The sequence below is a fragment of the Procambarus clarkii genome, chromosome 62 (assembly GCF_040958095.1).
Source record: "Procambarus clarkii isolate CNS0578487 chromosome 62, FALCON_Pclarkii_2.0, whole genome shotgun sequence".
NCBI lineage: Eukaryota > Metazoa > Arthropoda > Malacostraca > Decapoda > Cambaridae > Procambarus > Procambarus clarkii.
The window spans coordinates 16,650,902-16,671,881 of record NC_091211.1 but is presented as its reverse complement, the minus strand read 5'-3'; the positions used below and the strand labels follow the sequence as shown (position 1 = coordinate 16,671,881).

Below are 20,980 nucleotides of genomic sequence, written 5' to 3'. Positions count from 1 at the left end.
ACTGCAGGGGGGTTTGGGCAAAATGTGACCCATCGCCGTTATCAGTAATAGGCATATTTTCGGTATAAAAAGTCGTAATTTCAAACTGCAAATGTGCAGAGAGTCAGAATTTGGCTCCAAAATATGGCCCAGGAGTCAGATTTGGGATATTTTGAAAACTGCAGGGGGGTTTGGGCAAAATGTGACCCATCGTCATTTTCAGTAATTAGCATATTTTCGGTATAAAAAATCGTAATTTCAAACTGCAAATTTGTGCAGAGAGTCAGAATTTGACTCCAAAATATAGTTCAGGAATCAGATTTGAGATATTTGGGATATTTTGAAAACTGCAGGGGGGTTTGGGCAAAATGTGACCCATCACCGTTTTCAGTAATTGGCATATTTTCGGCAAGTCAGTTTGGGTCAGAATGCGAATTTCCTTAAAAATATATAAATTTAAAACAAAATATGTACAATAATCCCTCAATTACGCTTAAAAAACACTAAAGCATAACATATCAAATATTTCATATTACAAATATACATCTTATTTTTTAACCTGCAGCTCTGTTTGGGTAAAATACAAAAAAAACTCCATTTTCTCTTACGTTCAAATTTTCTTATAAAATTACTAAATATAAAATTTAAAACATGAAATCACCTTCCATTACGCTGAAAAATAGCATTCAAGCATAATATGTTATATATTCATCGTATTTTTTAAAATGCATATCAATTTGGGTACAATGAAAATATCTCTGCTTATATTTATGGTAAAATTTCCTTCTAAAAATTATTAAATATAAAACTTCAAATATGTGGAATCACCCTCATTTACGCTCACAAATAGCACTTAAGCATAATATTTTAAATATCCACCGTATTTTTCAAATTGTTGGTCAGTTTGGGTAAAATGCACAAAATCTCCGTTTTTTCCTTATGGTCAAATTTTCTTATAAAATTGCTAAAATTAAAACTACAAATATATACAATCATCTTGAACTACGTTTAAAAATGGCAATCAAGCATAATTTTGTAAATATCCGTCTTATTTTTCGAACTGGAGGTCAATTTGGGTATGATGCGAAGTCTCTGTTTTTCCTTGTAGTCAAATTTCCTTATTAACTGACTAAAGTTAGGACTTCAAATATGAAACGCCTCGAGTTCGGAAATTAAATCCTGGAATAATTTATTGCGATCGTTGCATAACATCAACATGACAACAGGTTACAGTGTGTTGTTGTTGTTACTGAAGACAGTTAATTTGCGTCCGGGTGGGTTAGTTTAACTACGTTATTACAATAGTTATGGCTTGGAGGCGAGAGGCACAGCTGGGTCAGATGTCTGTGGATGTATCGTGTTTGTGGCTGGTCGCTCGTCGAGGCAGCCTTGGGGCTTTGGGCGTTTGCCTGCTGGAGGTGGCAAAGTTACTGCTTCGGCACAAACCCGGGTCTTGAGCCGCCAAGCGAGTCTCACTGGTTCCTGTTGGACCACTGTCGGATTTTCTTGTGAAACTCCGAGCTAACGTTCCTAACCCTGATATTGCTTTCCGGAAGGACCCGGGCCGTCGATCAGGTAGTCTCTGGAAGGGTACCTCTTGTTCCACTCTTGATATATTCAGAGACACAGAACGACGGACTAGCGCTGACCTGAGGCGGGGGATGCACATCGACTCTTTTCCTGCAGGCTCCACGAAGGATGTCGAGGCCACTTCATCTGAAGAAATGGTAGTATTTTTGAGAGGTAATTCCACTGCCTTCGTCTGCTCTTTCCCGCCTTGCAACGATTGCTGTAGTCTTTCTGACTTGATTGTATCAGTGTCGTCGTTGGCCTTGACTTTCTCGAATAAACCAGGCCCACTCTGCATAGTCAGTACTGCCTTAGAATATATCGGAGAAACAGGGTCCACTAACTTCCCGTAGTCGACAGTGCTAATCCGGCGACTGACTGAACTGATAACACGTTTACTGGCTCGACGTCCACGCTGTGAATACGTCCGCACCAGCATTGCCTTGTAATTTCCTGTAGTATATACTTCCCTGCGCTGTTCCACGTCCAGAATACTCTTCTCGTGATCTTCTGAGGGCGGCGCAGACACTGGGGGAGTCTCAGGAGTCTGGCAATTACTTTGGTTCGCTTCATATACATCGTGTGTGCCTGCCGAAATAATGTCAAATGTTTCATCTGAATTGAGGTCCAAATTCTCCATAGATCCATCAAATGTGATCCAGTGTTCCCGACGTGTGCTGTCATTCACGAGTAGATCAGCTGGAGGCTGAGTGCCGCCATCAGTGGTGGTGCCAGGCACTGAGGTGGACGAGTAAGGGGAAGCATGAAAAGTATCTTCCGTGGTATTCTTGTTGTCTTCACCATCATCAGATGCTTCACTATATTGTCTAGAGCTAAGCGGATCTTTGATGATGATGGAAGCTCCGGGGTTTACTTCACTGTGGCTACCTCTATATACAAAATTATTGCACAACTGAATGTTTCTGTTTTCGGTTGGGTTTTCAGAGTGAAAGTAAACATGTGAGGTGTCTTGGAGAGTCTCACATAGGTGAGCCTCTAAACATGGCCCTGGTGTCTCTTGCATGTCGCTATTTGCTGCGTCTTTCATATTTCTATCGCAAACTGAAAATGTGTTAGAACTGAAATTGCATGAAGAGGTGGCGGGAGGAGTCATGGAAGGTGAACTAGAGGAAGATACTGGTGCCACATCTGAGGTGGTTAAGGATAATTTTCGAATATAAGATTCAGGGGTAATGTTTTCAACTTTTTCATTAAGTTCTGTAAAATCGAATGCATTTGCCGCTTCAGGTTGATGAATGATTCTACGGTTAGGCCACCTTGGTCGATCAGAGATGGGGCTGTCAATTATTACTGGTGTATGACTATTCATAACCTTCGTGGACTCTTTTATAACAAAAGCTGGGCAAAATGCATCCCTATCAGTATGTTTAATGTCACCATCGTGCATCACGTCCTCCCATCCTGGGGGTATCTTCTTCAACTGATTCAGTGAACGCCCTTTATTTTGGCCCCTTAGCGAGTCCCACCTTGTTTCAAATGTAGGGTTATTGTCAGGAGTTGGATTTTCCTTTCGTGTTATGCAATCGTGTGAGCAATGAGTGAACATGGCGTTGCTTCCCACCAGCACGAAAGGCAGCATGTTCCTGTCGCTGTCGAGGTCCGGGGCGTGGCCTGGCAACCTGAAGGACCTGCGGGAATGAGCCTCATGACACCATCTCTTCCCAGCGGCTGGTGACTCCGGAGGTCTGTCGCCAGTGGTGTTGGCCGTGTATGTCCCTTCACTGGGAGATTGATGGAGCAGCGGTCTCACCCTGGAAGCGTCGCTGGCTCCAGCAGTGTGTCTGCTGGTTCCCGGTGGCTCTCGTCCCTCACCCTCGCCTCGTGGCCTCCTTTCAGCCTTCTTGCTCCGATCTGAAAACGAAATTACATTAAAATCTAGGTAGCGTGAAGACTATACATTGTCAGTGTTAAAAATACTCTCACGCTTCGCAATGTGCACTGTCTTAAATCTGAGATAACTGGGCGATCAGTCACTGAATGTTCGTATTAATTTAACAAATGGTTCTTATGACTATAAAGAATTTTCATATGAGTAACTTGCCCCAAATATGTGGAGGAAACAAATTAGCGATAAACAATTTATGAAGCTTGAAGCGTCTGCCATTCTTGGGCGATTTTATGAAGGACTGAAACCATTTGAACATGCTGGCAGGTGTCGTAGCCACCTGTCCGCTTACAAATTACATTTGAATTTGGCCGTTTGTCCGTATGGCCGTAAATGAACGTAATTTGAAAATGAAAAATAATTGAAAATAAATTTTGGATTGTTTCCAAAACAGCAAGTTAAGGGTCCTCTGGTAGGTTAGGAGGGCAGGAAGTTCTCCTAAAGTTTCAAAATGTCATGAAAACCGTTAATTGAAATTTTTTTCTAACCTAACCGAGTAAGCCGAAGGACTCAAAACAAAAAACGGGACAGTACGTTACTTTTGTGACCCGATTTAATTTCAAATTACGTCCATTTTTAGCTATAACGCGCATACGAGCGAAAAAGAGACGTAATTTCAAGATGACAGGTTGCTGAGCTTAACTTGTTCAAAGTCCACTCGCATTAGTGTAGTTCTGCCAACAAAATAACCAGCAGCACCGCCAGCTCCAGGAACAGACAGTGCCAGCAGCAGCAGCATTAGTGCTAACATAAGACTGATGCGTGCAGTAATTTGGATGAGAAGGGATGAGTGAGGTGGGAGATGGAGGGTGGCGGACCAACACACCTGGTGGAGGGATGAGGCTAGCCATGCTCCCAGCCATCCCTGCCCGCCCCGCCGTGCTCTAATGCCTGTCAAACCACACGAGCGCACGTTAGTGATCACCTCAAGGCTTATAATACACAAAAAATTGAATACAAACGTTCTCCCAATCATCTCTACATTCCCTTGGCATTAGTATTAATTTTATCTTTATTAAAACAATTTATCAACTATAATTAAGCGTATCAGTTTTAGTGCGAGCAAAAGTTCTGATATTTATTTTCTGCAGCTCCGCCAGACTGTGTATTAGTCACTTTGTTAGCTCTAAGACTGGCTAGAAATTGTGAATGTAATTAGCGACTCTACAGACTGCACGTACATTGGCTAGAAATTGTGAATGTAATTAGCGACTCTACAGACTGCACGTACATTGGCTAGAAATTGTGAATGTAATTAGCGACTCTACAGACTGCACGTACATTGGCTAGAAATTGTGAATGTAATTAGCGACTCTACAGACTGCACGTACATTGGCTAGAAATTGTGAATGTAATTAGCGACTCTACAGACTGCACGTACATTGGCTAGAAATTGTGAATGTAATTAGCGACTCTACAGACTGCACGTACATTGGCTAGAAATTGTGAATGTAATTAGCGACTCTACAGACTGCACGTACATTGGCTAGAAATTGTGAATGTAATTAGCGACTCTACAGACTGCACGTACATGTCCCTTCAACACTGTCTGTATTACACATTACGATAACGCGTGTTAGTGTCATATGTTTATATCAGTAACAATTCAATTTAATTTCTTTATTATGCACCCCATACCCATCATGTGGGCGGTGGTGTAAAGGTTTACAGAGGCACACAATCGGTTCAGGAACTGTCACTATCGTGCTAGGGGGTTCAGGAACTGAACCCCCTAGTTCGTTAACTGCTGACCAGTTGGACCATTTTGCGTGTGGTGGTGGGGGGGGGGTCAGCGTGACGGATGCTATTTTCCAAAGTGCAAGTCCTGAAGTGCGAAGTTGAAACTAGTCTTGTTCACTGTATACATGACCGACACAGACACACGAGTGTGCAAATACTTGCAAGGTTACTTTAGGTTCCTGTGGCGGAGTGGTAAAACACTCGCCTGTGCGCTTCGCAAGCAATTTGGCCTGGGTTCGTATTCTGGCCGGGGAGGGTTGACTGGGAGCCAATCCTTAACTGTAGCCTCTGCTCGCCCAGCGGTGAATGGGTTGTTATGGTAGCTGTGGTGGGCTGCACGGTATTAAACGATTTGGCGGGTCGTATTCCGGGGAAAATTAGGATTAAGGACCTGCCCGAAACGCTATGAGTGCTAGTGGCTGTACAAGAATGTAAGAACTCTTGTATATAAATAAAACAAAAACTTGGTGACTTATACGGCTTCCCTCTCAGTGTATTACTGTGGCCAACCCACCAGGACTTCCTTCTCCCACCCACGTCACCAGCTCCCACCCCACTCTAACCCACGTCACCAGCTCCCACCCCACTCTAACCCACGTCACCAGCTCCCACCCCACTCTCACCCACGTCACCAGCTCCCACCCCACTCTCACCCACGTCACCAGCTCCCACTCCACGCTCACCCACGTCACCTATAGTGTCACACAAGGATATTCATTGTGACACGCAGATGCAAAAATACATATTTACTATGGAGAAAGTCAACTGTAGCAGCAAAGCAAGGGAGCTACTGTAGGACAAGAGAGACTACTTTAGTAACAGGTCAAGGGCGCTACTGCAGCACAGGTGGGACTATGGTAGAAGAGGGACTACTATATTAACAGATCATGGCAGCTACAGTAGGAGGAGGCCTGTTGAAATATTTACAGCTATAAATTTTAAGAGGCGGGGCGACGCAGGTGTGAGCAGTTCGTTTTTCAGTCTGTTCTTCTACAAGCTCCCCTTGGCCTTACAAAGATGGTGTCCACATTCACACTTGCCCTCACAAGGGCGGGGTTCGAAAGCCACCTTGGCCTCACAAGGGCGGGGTTCGAAAGCCATCTTGGCCTCACAAGGGTAGGGATCCTTGGCCTCACAAGGGTAGGGATCCTTGGCTTCACAAGGGTAGGGATCCTTGGCCTCACAAGGATAGGAATCCTTGGCCTCACAAGGATAGGGATCCTTGGCTTCACAAGGGTAGGGATCCTTGGCCTCACAAGGATAGGGATCCTTGGCTTCACAAGGGTAGGGATCCTTGGCCTCACAAGGATAGGGATCCTTGGCCTCACAAGGATAGGGATCCTTGGCTTCACAAGGGTAGGGATCCTTGGCCTCACAAGGATAGGGATCCTTGGCCTCACAAGGATAGGGATCCTTGGTCTCACAAGGGTAGGGATCCTTGGTCTCACAAGGGTAGGGATCCTTGGTCTCACAAGGGGTGGGGTTCCTTAGTTTCACAAAGATGGTGTGCACAAGTAGCTTTGGTGCGTGAGTGGGGCATTGACGACCTCGTAATTCCTCATTTGAAGCCTTCCATAACACTGGCTGACGCACTAGTTATAATTTGTCTACAACAGATTACATATATATTTTGGGTTCGTTGTGGGAGAGTGATGAGGGCGTGGTGGAGGTGTGGGAGGCTCTAGTCCTGTGTCTTACCTGTGTGTTGTGGGGCGACGACAGTGGCTAGGCTATCCTCACCGAGGGGCCCACCTTCACTTCCTAGGCTTCCTTCCCCCTCCCTCCCGATGTCGCCATCTTCTTATTATTCCCTTTAGTCCTCCTAATCCTCTTTTCCTTCCTTCTTATCCTCCCCCCTCCCATTCCTCTTCATCTATCCTTTCTCCTCCGGTACCTAAGCCTTGAGGCACAAATTATTTGATAGCATTCCACCAAACCTAAAGCCACACACGAACCTGAAATCAGCTGAGAAGCCTAATATTGATCTCGTGAGTATTAACGTAGATTACTGGCGAGTCTAACCATTTCCTGGCTGTTCTTTGCATGTATACTCATTTTTTTTAGTTTACCCACCAACTGGTCTCTCCGTATAGACACACAGGTTCCCTATATGTTGAGCATAAGATCATACCAATTAACTACAGAATAGTGTGTAAGGTAGCCATCATAACAAATCCAATAACAAGCTTAATGTTTAATTTTGATTCTAAATATCTGAAGAGAGTATGCATTGATGGCTGATTATATATAGCATATTGCTTATGGATAAATTATATATATATATATATATATATATATATATATATATATATATATATATATATATATATATATATATATATATTTATTTATTTATTTATTTATTTGTTTATGGGTTGATTATACATATAGTTTATGGATAGAGAAACGACAAGGTTTAATGAATATATACTAGATAAATATTTCATCATAAATTATAATATTTTGTGACAACTTGTCGTTTAAATTTATGTCTATGATATATGTAAACATATATACATGGTAAGTGGTGATATTTATTATTTAAATAATTTAATATAATACGAGAGTAAATGTGAAAGAATTCATTGCAGAAACCACATAACAAATTTTTTACTACCAACTTAAAACGTTAAGAAAGGTTTTGTATGTTTACTAGAAAAAAAAATACGGTCTTCACAAGATATTTAAAGAATCTAAAAGACAAAACATAATTTTATATAAAAAAAACACATGATTGTGTTGTTACAGCAAAGTTACATACTTAAAATAATGGCCACGAGAATATGTCCGGGAGACACACATTTTTTTTACAATCTTAGGTAAACACAGCAATGTGCTGCTGCCCTAATCTATATGAAAGATTACACAGTGTAGATAAAAAACTAGCTATAAGTTAATCTAATATTCCCCATCTCACATGATGGTTAGTCATATATGGAATCAAGGCAGCAAATCTCAGCCTCAATACAAAAACAAATCAACTCTGACTAAAAATCAGGAGAGAACATGAAATGTAAGGCTTTAGCCTCCACTAGCAAAATTTGGTTACAACACAAGAATATCTTCCAATATTCCTGAGTGTAGGAAGTAATTACAGAGCTCAAAGTACATGATGGAGTTCCAGAGGCTGGAATGCATGGAAGTGAGGTGGTGATAATCCACTCCAGACTCAAACAGAAAACGGAACAGTACGTCACTTGTGAGTCGATTGCATTTCAAATTACGTCCAAATTTGGCCATAGCGCATACCAGCGAAAAGTGACGTTATTTTTAAGAGGACCGGTTGATGAGTATAATAGGCTGCACAATAAACTACCACTCACATGAGGAGTGTAGGCTGCACAATAAACGTCGCCGCCCGGGTCGTCAGTGTCGCCGCCATGATAGTCTAGAGAGAGAGTTCAAAGTGTGTGTGACCATCTCTTGACTCCTGACACTAACACGGAGGGTCAACTAATAATAGTGAACTAAACACTCAGCTCTTCATATGTTTAGTGTTTGCGTAACTAAAGGCGCTAGAGGGACTCGCTACCAACCCCTGGGTTATCTTGAGATGATTTCGGAGCTCAGCGTCCCCGCGGCCCGGTCATCGACCAGGCCAACTTTTTGTTACACACCTCCGAGGAAGTAGCCCGTAGCAGCAGTCTAACTCCCATGTACCTATTTACTACTAGGTGAAGAGGAGCATCAGGGTGTAAGAAACTGCCCCTTTGTTTCCGCTTCCGCTGGGGATCGAACCCGGAACCTTAGGACTACGAATCCCGAGCGCTGTCCATTGAACCGACAGGCTCCCGTTCTGGATCCTCAGTATCTCGCCTCCTTATCATAGCCAAGGCTCCAATAAGGCAGACTTCTCAATTAACTTAACACTTCCTGCTGCGTTATCAAGAGCAGACTTGTCTTGCAGCGTTATCTGCTGTGACCTAGAGCTGAGAGAGAGAGAGATAAGTGTGCACAGATGTCTGGGCTCACACCACCGCCGCCCACCGGTGCGTGGCCGAGTGGTAGTAGAGAGTACAATGATGGGAACAAACACCAAGATTATGACAGACTTTATTTAGTGATGACGTCTTGGCCGGTGATTTTTTAAATTTTGCCCCGAGGGGCGAGTTTATTGGGCAGCGCCACTCATCCTGTGAGTGGACACACCGCCATAGCAGCATGTACAACACTCCCCAATAGGAAGAAAACCCGCTGGGTTGTTCATCCTGTCACTTGTACCCAGACACAGCTGGGACTTGCTTAACTGTCTCAAGTGAACAGCTCCTCAAACAAGAAGATTAACATTTATCAACCCTTAAAAGCTTACGTTATCTTGCGGGTGCAAAATGGGGAAATCTTTTAAGAACAGTATCAATATTTGACAAATAGTGTTTTCTTAACTCAAACAATGTGGGGTTTATTATTCTACAGTTATTCCTAATGTCTCTCAGGTGTTCACATTCACGTAGATAGTGGTCAAGGCGGTGTCCATCACTCTCACCACAGATTCTGCAACTTCGCTGATATAAAGGGAACACGCACACGGCTCACGTCAGACACACCACACATTATGTTCAAATAAATAATTTAGCAACTGTTGGGGGTTGCAATGCAAGCAGTAAGTTGTTGATCAGTAATCGACAATGTTGACCCAACGTTACTCCAGCATGTTTGGCTCATTAGTAGAGAGAACGTAATAAATCCCTGAACTATATGTTTAACACATCTCTAACCCTGTCCATGGAGGACAGAAGAAAATGTATATATGCTGGTTAGCATTGTAAATGTCTGGCCACGTCTGTGGTAGAAAAATAATATTGAAACAAAAATCGCCAATTTTGCAGGCTGTGATTCCTGTAGTCTTTCTAATTACTTCGAGCCTCTCAGCTCGGGGTCCAGTGCGGTGTGAAGAACTTCCGCCTTTACGTTGTAAGCCTACGTAGCGTAGTGTACTTGACTCCTGGGGTCAAGTTTATGAAGACGGTCCTAGGGCTTCTCAGCTGTCTCCTAGTTCCGGCCGTCAGCTGGGATGCTTTAATTTTCCCTCTTCCCAGCACTGTCCTAGCCCCGGACGTCATCGGGGATGCTTCTTCCACCTTCCCCTTCCCAGCACTGTCCCAGCCATGGCGCGTCAGCTGTGATTTTTCCAAGGATGGATGCTGTCACCTAGGACCCAACAGCTGATGGTCTGACGCTACACTTGTTGCCACGTGTAGCTCATGCTGTATGTGGCCCCCCCCCCTCCCTTCACCCAGCACCCCCCCCCTTCCCTACCCCAGCACCCCCTCCCTACCCCTAGCACCCCTTCCCCCAACCACAACACCCCCCTCCCTACACTTGCACCCCCCCCCTCACACCGGGGCTCCACCGTGGTATCTATACCTAGACAAGCATAAGACGAAGTTAGAAAACGTTCATAGGAATGCTAGACTAGTCCCAGACCTGAGAGGTATGAGTTACGAGCAAAGACTACAGGAATTAAACCTAATGTCGCTGGAAGACAGAAGAGTTAGTGGAGACATCATTACCACATACAAAATTCTCAGTGAAATTGATAAGATAGATATGTGAAGACAGGCTATTTAGCACGGGAGGTAGGCGAACAAGAGGACACATGTGGAAACTGAGTACCCAAATGAGCCACAGATACGTTAGAAAGAACCTTTTCAGTGTCAGTAGTTAACAGGTGGAATGCATTAGGAAGTGATGTGGTGGAGGCTGACTCCATGCACAGTTTCAATTGTAGATATGATAGAGCCCAGTAGGCTCAGGAACCTGTACACCTGTTGACTGACAGTTGAGAGGCGGGACCAAAGAGCCAGAGTTTAACTCCCGCAAGCACCACCCTCCACACACACTCTACACCACTTACACCACCCTCTACACTACCTCTACAGGTTACACCAAATGATGGATGGTTGAGAGGCGGGACCAAAGAACCGAAGCTCAACCCACCCTCAAGCACATCCATGTGAGTACGGTCGTTAGTTTATTAATATCAGAAATCTGTGAACGCTCTAAAAATATATTTTGGTTCATACCTGAGGTAATCTGTATCTTATTATTATTATTATTATTATTATTATTATTATTATTATTATTATTATTATTATTATTATTATACACCCAAACCTACACATCTGTCTCTATATGAATTATCTGTAAAACGACAATGCTGCTTGTCTGTTTGAGGGTTGAGGCTGACGGTTGCTGTTAGCCTCACACAATTGTCCATGGTGAATTGTGACTGTATGGCGAGTGTCATACGGTGGTGGATATCGACCCCTATGGTCTATCATAGATAGACCATAGGTCTATTGATATGGTCTATGATTGATATCGACCCCTTACGCAGGATTGGCTCCTATTGCGACAACCAACGACTTTTATGAAGTCTAAAATGTATCCATAGAGTAAAGTGATTGTCCATAGAATGTTTACTACCATATTTCTCAGCTATTATCGCCAAGACTATATTGTTCCAAACACTCAGGTTTGATAGAGAAATTGCTGACTCCCAACGACCTCGTCGACCAGACTGTGCGACACAGTGGTTTCTAGGATCAGACTGGGTTACCGTTACCTGTGGCAGGTGGCTACATGTGACTGTGGCAGGTGGCTACAGGTGACTGTGGCAGGTGGCTACATGTGACTGTGGCAGGTGGCTACAGGTGATTGAGGCAGGTGGCTACAGGTGACGGATCTCCCAATCCTGAGCACTCCAGGTGCAAACTCTGTGAGCAGGAACTGCGGCATGATCTCCCACACTACCAGATACCCCGTTTAGTTGGCATAGAATGCCAGACCAAAAGAGAATGTCTGTCTGTCTGGTTTTGGAAGGCTGGAAGCCAGAGGCCTGGGGCCAGCCTCACACAGCTTAGCATGATGACACTGCCCACTGACCCACACCAGACAACTCCTCTTTATATCCACCCAAACATTATCGCCGTGTGTAGGATAAATGTACTCTGCCTGGGTTATATTGTAGTAGTTGCTAGTGTCTCTCATCCATTGTTGATGTGACGACTTATACTGAATTGTGTAACTAACTCATCAAGATTGTAACTTGCTTAGCTAAACGACTAAAACTCTCACCGGCTTGCTTGTAGCGTTGCTTGTGAATCAGTGCAGAGCTCTGCACCTTTGGTGTCTCCTTTAAGGAATCTTAACGAGTATTTAAGTGTCATTATAAATATGTGTAGAATTATAAACCCCACATATTGTTTGAGTTAGGAAAATACTATTTGTCAAATATAGATACTGGTCTTAAAAGGTTCCCTTATTTTGCACCCGCAGGGTAAAGTAAGTATTTAAGGGTTGACAAATGTTAATCTTTTTGTTTGAGAAGCTGTTCACTTGAGACAGTTAAGCAAATCCCAGCTGTGTCTGGGTACAAGTGACAGGATGAACAACCCAGCGGGTTTTCTTCCTGTTGGCGAGTGTTGTACATGCTGCTATGGAAGTTATGTCCACCCACTGCTATGTCCACTCACAGGACGAGTGGCGCTGCCCAATAAACTCGCCCCTCGGGGCAAAATTTAAATTTAATCTGCTTGTTACACCTGGCTGTTGTGGCCGTTGCTCAGTTGTTAGGGTTGCTTGGGGTGGTGGCGGCAGGGTCTGATGGAGAACCATCAAGAAATAACAATAACACTTCCCACTCATCACTGAGCCTCGACATAGTGCAACATTAATGTGCTTCCTGGAACGACCCACTAGAGCGTGATTACCAACTGTCATAACACGCCCTTCAAGATTAGAGATAATTAACTCAGTTCAACATTTTAGAACAGGTGGAGGCCTTGTGAAACCTGTTGTTGTTGTTGTTGTTTATGATTCAGCTACTGGGAAAGACAAAGTTCCAAGTAGCACGGACTATGGTGAGCCCGTAGTGGACTTACCTGGCACAGGAGCGATGCTATAACTTTGTGAAACCTTAACAGGAGACAAGTTCAAGTTCAAGTATGTTTATTGAGACAAGAAAAAATACATCTCAAAGGGATAGAGTAGCTTAGGCTATATCTACCCCCCTTTTTGGCAGCCTGTACATGACAGGAGACTAGCTATAGAAGACTACTTTTTTTATCTTTAAGAAAATACAATATAAATCACATATACATAAGTTTTACAAGGCAATTATACATTACAATTCTTAGTGAACAAGTGTTTCAGTAGTACAGAACATGATCTTTAAAAAAAAAAAACCCTGAATGTTATACTTATTTACCTATAAACAATTTACCAAAAATGGAGAATAAATTTACATTAATATATAGAAGACTACTGATAAGGTGAGAAGAGTTGCGTAGCGCCGGAGCCACCTGTCCACTCCCACATCCGCCCAGGGGACGCCTCTGTGCTCACTGTGTATATAACCCGCTCTCAGTCCCGCCTCTCACACCACACCTGCTCCTCCTCCCACAGGTATATACGTCCTCCAGGTTCTCTGTGCCCACACACACTGCTCCACACCTGCTGCTGTTGACCTCCAGTTGTCTCCACAGTGTTGGGCTCCAGTGTTGACCTCCAGTTGTCTCCACAGTGTTGGGCTCCAGTGTTGACCTCCAGTTGTCTCCACAGTGTTGACCTCCAGTTGTGAAGGGCAGGAAGTAGACCACACTGGGTCTCACTACTGTGAAGGGCAGGAAGTACACGACACTGGGTCTCACTACTGTGAAGGGCAGGAAGTACACGACACTGGGTCTCACTACTGTGAAGGGCAGGAAGTACACGACACTGGGTCTCACTACTGTGAAGGGCAGGAAGTACACGACACTGGGTCTCACTACTGTGAAGGGCAGGAAGTACACGACACTGGGCCCCACTACTGTGAAGGGCAGGAAGTACACGACACTGGGTCCCACAACTGTGAAGGGCAGGAAGTACACGACACTGGGCCCCACTACTGTGAAGGGCAGGAAGTACACGACACTGGGCCCCACTACTGTGAAGGGCAGGAAGCACACGACACTGGGCCCCACTACTGTGAAGGGCAGGAAGTACACGACACTGGGCCCCACTACTGTGAAGGGCAGGAAGCACACGACACTGGGCCCCACTACTGTGAAGGGCAGGAAGTACACGACACTGGGCCCCACTACTGTGAAGGGCAGGAAGCACACGACACTGGGCCCCACTACTGTGAAGGGCAGGAAGTACACGACACTGGGCCTCACTACTGTGAAGGGTAGGAAGTACACGACACTGGGCCCCACTACTGTGAAGGGCAGGAAGTACACGACACAGGGCCTCACTACTGTGAAGGGTAGGAAGTACACGACACTGGGCCCCACTACTGTGAAGGGCAGGAAGTACACGACACTGGGTCCCACAACTGTGAAGGGCAGGAAGTACACGACACAGGGCCCCACTACTGTGAAGGTCAGGAAGTACACGACACAGGGCGCCACTACTGTGAAGGGCAGGAAGTACACGACACTGGGTCCCACAACTGTGAAGGGCAGGAAGTACACGACACAGGGCCCCACTACTGTGAAGGTCAGGAAGTACACGACACAGGGCGCCACTACTGTGAAGGGCAGGACGTACACGACACTGGATTGTCTTCTTTCGATCGTTTATAATTTATTACAAGCCACGTCCCTTTAACTATAAATTGCAAACCCATTTCTCATAATTACGACTTGTATAATGTTTTATTTTAATGGTAAACGTAGCATGCAGTTCTATAGCATCTCAACCATTTTGTTTTTGATGGCCAAGTGTTTCAGGACAAACTATGCTATTCCCATCCTTGTTGGAGATTGATCAGATATCTCTTATTGTTATATTATTTCTAAATGCTGTTTCAGAGGCATCTGTATCTTTTATCTTCACCTTGCAACAGGCCACCATGCACAGGCTGCTCGTCCCCGCTGTCCTGCTGGCCGCCACGGTATCTGCCACCCTCTTCCAGGACTGTGGTGAGTCTCTTCCAGGACTGTGGTAAGTCTCTTCCAGGACTGTGGTGAGTCTCTTCCAGGACTGTGGTGAGTCTCTTCCAGGACTGTGGTGAGTCTCTTCCAGGATTGTGGTGAGTCTCTTCCAGGACTGTGGTGAGTCTCTTCCAGGACTGTGGTGAGTCACTGTGGTAAACTCACCATCAGCTTCAAGAGGATTGTTTCTTATTACAATCAGATGTCGTAACAGGGTCAGTGTCGTCTTATTAACCCTGTCTTCATCTAATTTTTGGGTTAAGTTCACACACATCTTAACCCGACTCTCCAACATTTAGCGACAAACCGAAGGGGATAAGGCTTTGTGTCCCAATAAAACCACGAAGCTCCTACCTTGAGGATTGAACTCTCTTAGTTAAAATTTCCTATGCTTTAGTCAGAAGATGAGCTTTATAAGCTACACTCACCTGTTTTCCGGGTCGTCGAAAAATTGGTGTGTCAGGAATAGCCTCTTCCAGGACATTTTATTTATTTGTTTATTTATATACATACAAGAAAGTACATGGGGGTTTATGGGAGAACATAGCATTGATGTTTTTACATTCTTATCAAGCCACTAACATGCATTGCGTTTCGGGCAGGTCCTTAATCTAACAGATAATTTTAAGTCTGTAATTTCTAGCAAAATTTAATGTTTTTTAACAGGAACAATGTAAGAAAATTTGACAAAGATTAGTAGGTACATTAAAGCAAGATTTGAGGGTTATCAACAGGTATATTATAGCATAATTACACGCGTTCTTAAGGGATACTTCAACTGAAAACGACATTAGTAGTTGTGTACATGCTCCTGAAGCCTCATGTGCTGTGACCATCATGCGTTTAAAACTGCATTAGGAAGGTACCCGACTGACAGGGAAGGTACCTGACTGACAGGGAAGGTACCCAACTGACAGGGAAGGTACCCAACTGACAGGGAAGGTACCCGACTGACATGGAAGGTACCCCACTGACAGAGAAGGTACCCGACTGACAATGGACCACAGGCACCATATTTCCTTACAAGCACGTTGGCAGTGGCACGGCAAGGCTCTGTTGTGAGCGTGTTGAAGTGTTATACTGACGTGAGGTGTTTGTGTGTGGTGCCACAGGGTCGGTGGGGTCCATGGTGAGCCTGGAGGTGGATGGCTGTGACGTGCCTCCCTGCGAAATCCACCGAGGCCACACCGTCAACACCAGCCTTCACTTCACTCCCAGTAAGTCTCCACTCTTCATCGCCAATATTACTATCTTAATTTATTGTAATGGAGAAACATGCACGAAACTCATCAACTAACTTGGCCGGGTTAATTCTTATTGCTGCTAAATACGATGAATAGATATTAACATTGCTTGACACAGCCTAATCCGCCACCACTATATAGACTAGTGGACACTACCTACACACACGCACCAGTGGACACCACCTATACACAGACTACGTACACAGAGGACACTTTACATCTTCCATTCTTCATAAACCATCCGAATTTCTACCCCCTGTGCCAAGGCCGGGACTCGGAGACGCTGACGGTGAAGGTGACGGCTAACGTCGGGGGTTTCGACCTCCCCTGGGAGGGGCTGGACCCTAACGCCTGCCACTTCACCCCCTGCCCTCTCGTCCAGGGCATCCCCGTCACCGCACAGATGCCCATCAAAGTCTTGGATGAGTATCCGGCGGTAAGTGTATGTATATGTAGCGCCTTGCACAGCTTGAGGGAGTTGAACTTCAACCCCTTTCTTGCTCCCCTGTTCCATTCCTGGCCCCCATGTTCTGTTTCTTGCCCTCCTGTTCCATTCCTGGCCCCCCATGTTCTGTTTCTTGCCCTCCTGTTTCATTCCTGGTCTCGATAATTCGTTACACTCCCTCATTTTTTTCAGGATTTTTGGCACACTACAGGATCTGTTTTTAACTGTTAAAGAGTCTAGCTTCTATAAACGGTTTGTTAAATCTAAGACTATCATTATTTGCACTTGATTCATTTCTTGTACCGAGATCAGTCTGTTTCTTCATTTCATGTCTGAGTGAGGGGACTCCATGATTGCCTGTGTTTTCCCAGTAAGTTCAGTTTTCCACTGTATTCAAGAAAGCTGTTTTTTAGCCTTATATTTCCTTGCTGTTCATGCCAGTCGTTTGCCCTCTTTCAAATTACCTTTCAAATAGTGGAACAGCGTAATTCAGTGGTTGCTGGCTCTTGGTGTAGTGTTCTTGTCTATTTCTCCTGTTACTGACCCAGTGGGGCACTATCTTTCCGAGTTGGTGAGGATTGCCAGCTACAACGTTCAAGAGGGCGAGTGAGCCTGGATTGCAGAGTCCAAAACCTAGTTGAGGTAATCAAGGCTTTATTGATCAAATAATTACAGTACAGTTACATCCAGCAATAATATCAAACCATATAATATATAATACATATATATATATATATATATATATATATATATATATATAACTGAAAACTCACACCCCAGAAGTGACTCGAACCCATACTCCCAGAAGCAACGCAACTGGTATGTACAAGACGCCTTAACCCACTTGACCATCACGACCGGACAAAATGAGGTGATAGCCGAGGCTATTTGAACCACCCCACCGAGGCTATTTGAACCACCCCACCGTTGCCGGCGGTGGGGTGGTTCAAATAGCCTCGGCTATCACCTCATTTTGTCCGGTCGTGATGGTCAAGTGGGTTAAGGCGTCTTGTACATACCAGTTGCGTTGCTTCTGGGAGTATGGGTTCGAGTCACTTCTGGGGTGTGAGTTTTCAGTTGCATATTGTCCTGGGGACCATTCAGGCTTGTTCGCATATATATATATATATATATATATATATATATATATATATATATATATATATATATATATATATATATATATATATATCTGGTGTTGACAAAGGTCAGTCTGGTGTTGACAAAGGCTTTAACAAGCCGAAACGTTCACCTCCTTTCATATTTCTCTGTGGATTTTCCGCATAAAATGATCAGTGTTTTGTGATCGTCAATTGCATATATATATATATATATATATATATATATGTCATACCTAGTAGCCAGAACGCACTTCTCAGCCTACTATGCAAGGCTCGATTTGCCTAATAAGCCAAGTTTTCAAGAATTAATATATTTTCTCAATTTTTTTTCTTATGAAATGATAAAGCAACCCATTTCATTATGTATGAGGTCAATTTTTTTTATTGGAGTTAAAATTAACGTAGATATATGGCCGAACCTAACCAACCCTACCTAACCTAACCTAACCTATCTTTATAGGTTAGGTTAGGTTAGGTAGCCCAAAAAGTTAAGTTAGGTTAGGTAGTCGAAAAACAATTAATTCATGAAAACTTGGCTTATTAGGCAAATCGGGCCTTGCATAGTAGGCTGAGAAGTGCGTTCTGGCTACTAGGTACGACATATATATATATATATATATATATATATATATATATATATATATATATATATATACATACAGTTTAAGCACTTTCTATTCACTATAACGACAAGCAAATTACATATCAACTAAAGCTAGAACAAACAGAAAATAAGAGAGTACATTGCACCGACCTGTATACATGTGGGTCACAGCTGATCTGCCGCTCACCACAACAATAACAGTCAAGTGAGCATCCATCAGCTACAACAATAACTGCAGCCATGTCCAACCACTTGGGCTGGACGGTAGAGCTTCATGCAGGTCGGCGTTCAATCCCCGACCGTCCAAGTGGTTGGACACCATTCCTTCCGTCCTATCTCAAATCTCCTGACCCCTTTCAAGTGCTAGTCGTAATGGCTTGGCGCTTTCCCCTGATAATTTCCTCCCCCTCCTTCCAGCCAGGTACGATAGATACAACATTTTACTACACTAGTCATAATAGAAGATAGATCAAAGTGGTCCAGTCAAAATAAATAATTTCTGTTGTCGTGTTAAGCCACAGATTTATATCCACTTCGGTTTGATCTTCCGGTTGGAGAGTCAAATAAAGATCTGCAAACGTTGCCCAAAGGTCAAGTGAATATGGCGCCAATTACCTTGCTGTTTCGGTACCAGCGAAATTATTTAGCGATGAATCCTATGAATAACTCACTCTGAGTGAATATGAAGCCTAATCTGGCCAGCCTGCTGCCTCATATTCTTGTGGGCTCCATAACAATGGTGGTTGAGAGGGCGCTCTTTAACAACAGGAACAGTCCAATTCGCTCTCAAGAGTCTTTTCACGATGACTGATGTTCCCTAATATTATAATCTGTAATGGTATCCTAAATACAACCAGGATTGCCCTCTCTTTGCTGGCTATGTTGACCATGTTATAATTTTTGCCTTGTTATGCTAGTGTTAATTGACAGGTTGTACAAAACCGACCCAACTACTTTCGTTCCTCTTACATTGTCTGTCAGTCTCGAACAATTTGGTGCCTCTTAACTTGAATATATCATGTTTCCCTACCTGCTGCTGCCTTGTCTGTCACTCTGTGCTACAGTGTAGTTACTATGGTATAATGAGTCAGGTTTCACTCGATATGTACCTTAGTCTATGATCGGTATTATAGTTGAAGATTTACCATGGACCCTTACTTTGGTGCCTTATTTGTGACTGCTGGTGTTCGTGTAATGGAGCTTGAGGCTGTTTGCAGGGAAAAGTGAAGCTGTGGGAATAGTGAAGTTATGTGGGTTGTTAGCTAGTATGAACTGGAGTGAGACTGGGATTGGTAAATCTGTATTGTGGCGAGGGACGGGATTGCAGAATGAGTTAAGCTCAGTAGGGATGAGAAGGGAGATACAACCTTTGTCTAAAATTGAATGACACTTTTCATTTTTTCTCCCTGTGTCTCAGCTCTCGACCATTGTGACGATAAAGTTGGAGGACGTTACCGGTGAGCCTCAGGCGTGCATCGTCCTCCCAATCGTGTTAGTCTAGGGACACCACCATTGTCTCACAAGGACCTAACAATGGAAATTCATTGGCCCAACTACCACCATCCTGGATCCCCCGCCACCGCCACCACCCGGGAATCCAGTCCAACACCGCCCAGGGAAATCACTGTCATCTATTTAAAAATTCACCTGGTATTAATCAGCAGATAGGATGCAAGCCTACAAAATCCGGCGTTGTAAATCTGAGTGCCAGATGCAGCACAAGCCACAACAGTTACTTCTGCTGACTTGAATGATTTTGGTCAGCTAAGTATCCTGTGTAAGAACAATACTTTACAGCCTCTTATGTCTCTAATGTGTGAGGAACGTGTGTGGAACCTGGAAGACATTTCTGGCTACTTGTCACATATTAATCCTTTACTGTTTACTTACATATTATTTATGTGTCTCTTCCTTAATTCTAAGGTTGGAAATATATCATCAATAAAACTGTCTTGCCTCATAACCTCCAAAATGCGAAATTTAACATAAAAGTAAAGGACTCCATATTAAGTTTAGATAATAGGTAAGGTTATTATCAGGAGAAAACGCTAATACTCTGTTAATTAGTATTCTATAAAGAGAAACAAAATTCTTTTGATTTTTGTATTTAGTAACCTGAGGGGTATGTGGTGATCAACCACACACCACTACCACCTAACCAGGCAGTCTGCCCCACCCACCACCTCACCAGTCAACCTGCCCCACCCACCACCTCACCAGTCAACCTGCCCCACCCACCACCTCACCAGTCAACCTGCCCCACCCACCACCTCACCAGGCAGTCTGCCCCACCCACCACCTCACCAGTCAACCTGCCCCACCCACCACCTCACCAATCAACCTGCCTCACCCACCACCTCACCAGGCAGGCGGTGTTACACAGTATCCCTGACTCTGTGATGATTACTAATTTACTCGCCAGGCAGGCTGACTCACCCCTCATTATCTAAATCCT

At 44.0% G+C, this 20,980-nt stretch overlaps 2 protein-coding genes across 5 annotated transcripts; one reads left to right on the top strand and one right to left on the bottom strand.

Moving 5' to 3' along the window:
- Positions 1-741: 741 nt before the first annotated feature.
- On the bottom strand, positions 742-8,434 carry LOC123766356 (uncharacterized). The gene is made up of 4 exons (XM_069308480.1): positions 8,419-8,434; positions 6,208-6,786; positions 5,792-5,886; positions 742-3,460 (listed from the first exon to the last, which is right to left on the bottom strand). The coding sequence occupies exons 1-4, from the start codon at positions 8,432-8,434 to the stop codon at positions 1,316-1,318; spliced, it is 2,835 nt and encodes a 944-aa protein (XP_069164581.1). The 3' UTR covers positions 742-1,315.
- Positions 8,435-11,075: 2,641 nt separating this feature from the next.
- On the top strand, positions 11,076-20,617 carry LOC123766444 (mite group 2 allergen Tyr p 2). Of its 4 annotated transcripts, none has more exons than XM_069308216.1 (5): positions 11,076-11,147; positions 15,024-15,099; positions 16,224-16,328; positions 16,622-16,791; positions 19,943-20,617. In XM_069308216.1, the coding sequence occupies exons 1-5, from the start codon at positions 11,091-11,093 to the stop codon at positions 20,024-20,026; spliced, it is 492 nt and encodes a 163-aa protein (XP_069164317.1). In that variant the 5' UTR covers positions 11,076-11,090; the 3' UTR covers positions 20,027-20,617. The 4 variants fall into 4 exon arrangements, with proteins under 4 accessions (XP_069164317.1, XP_045611509.1, XP_069164319.1 ...); XM_045755553.2 differs by lacking the exon at positions 11,076-11,147 and adding an exon at positions 13,529-13,600; XM_069308218.1 differs by lacking the exon at positions 11,076-11,147 and adding an exon at positions 13,750-13,980.
- Positions 20,618-20,980: the final 363 nt, after the last annotated feature.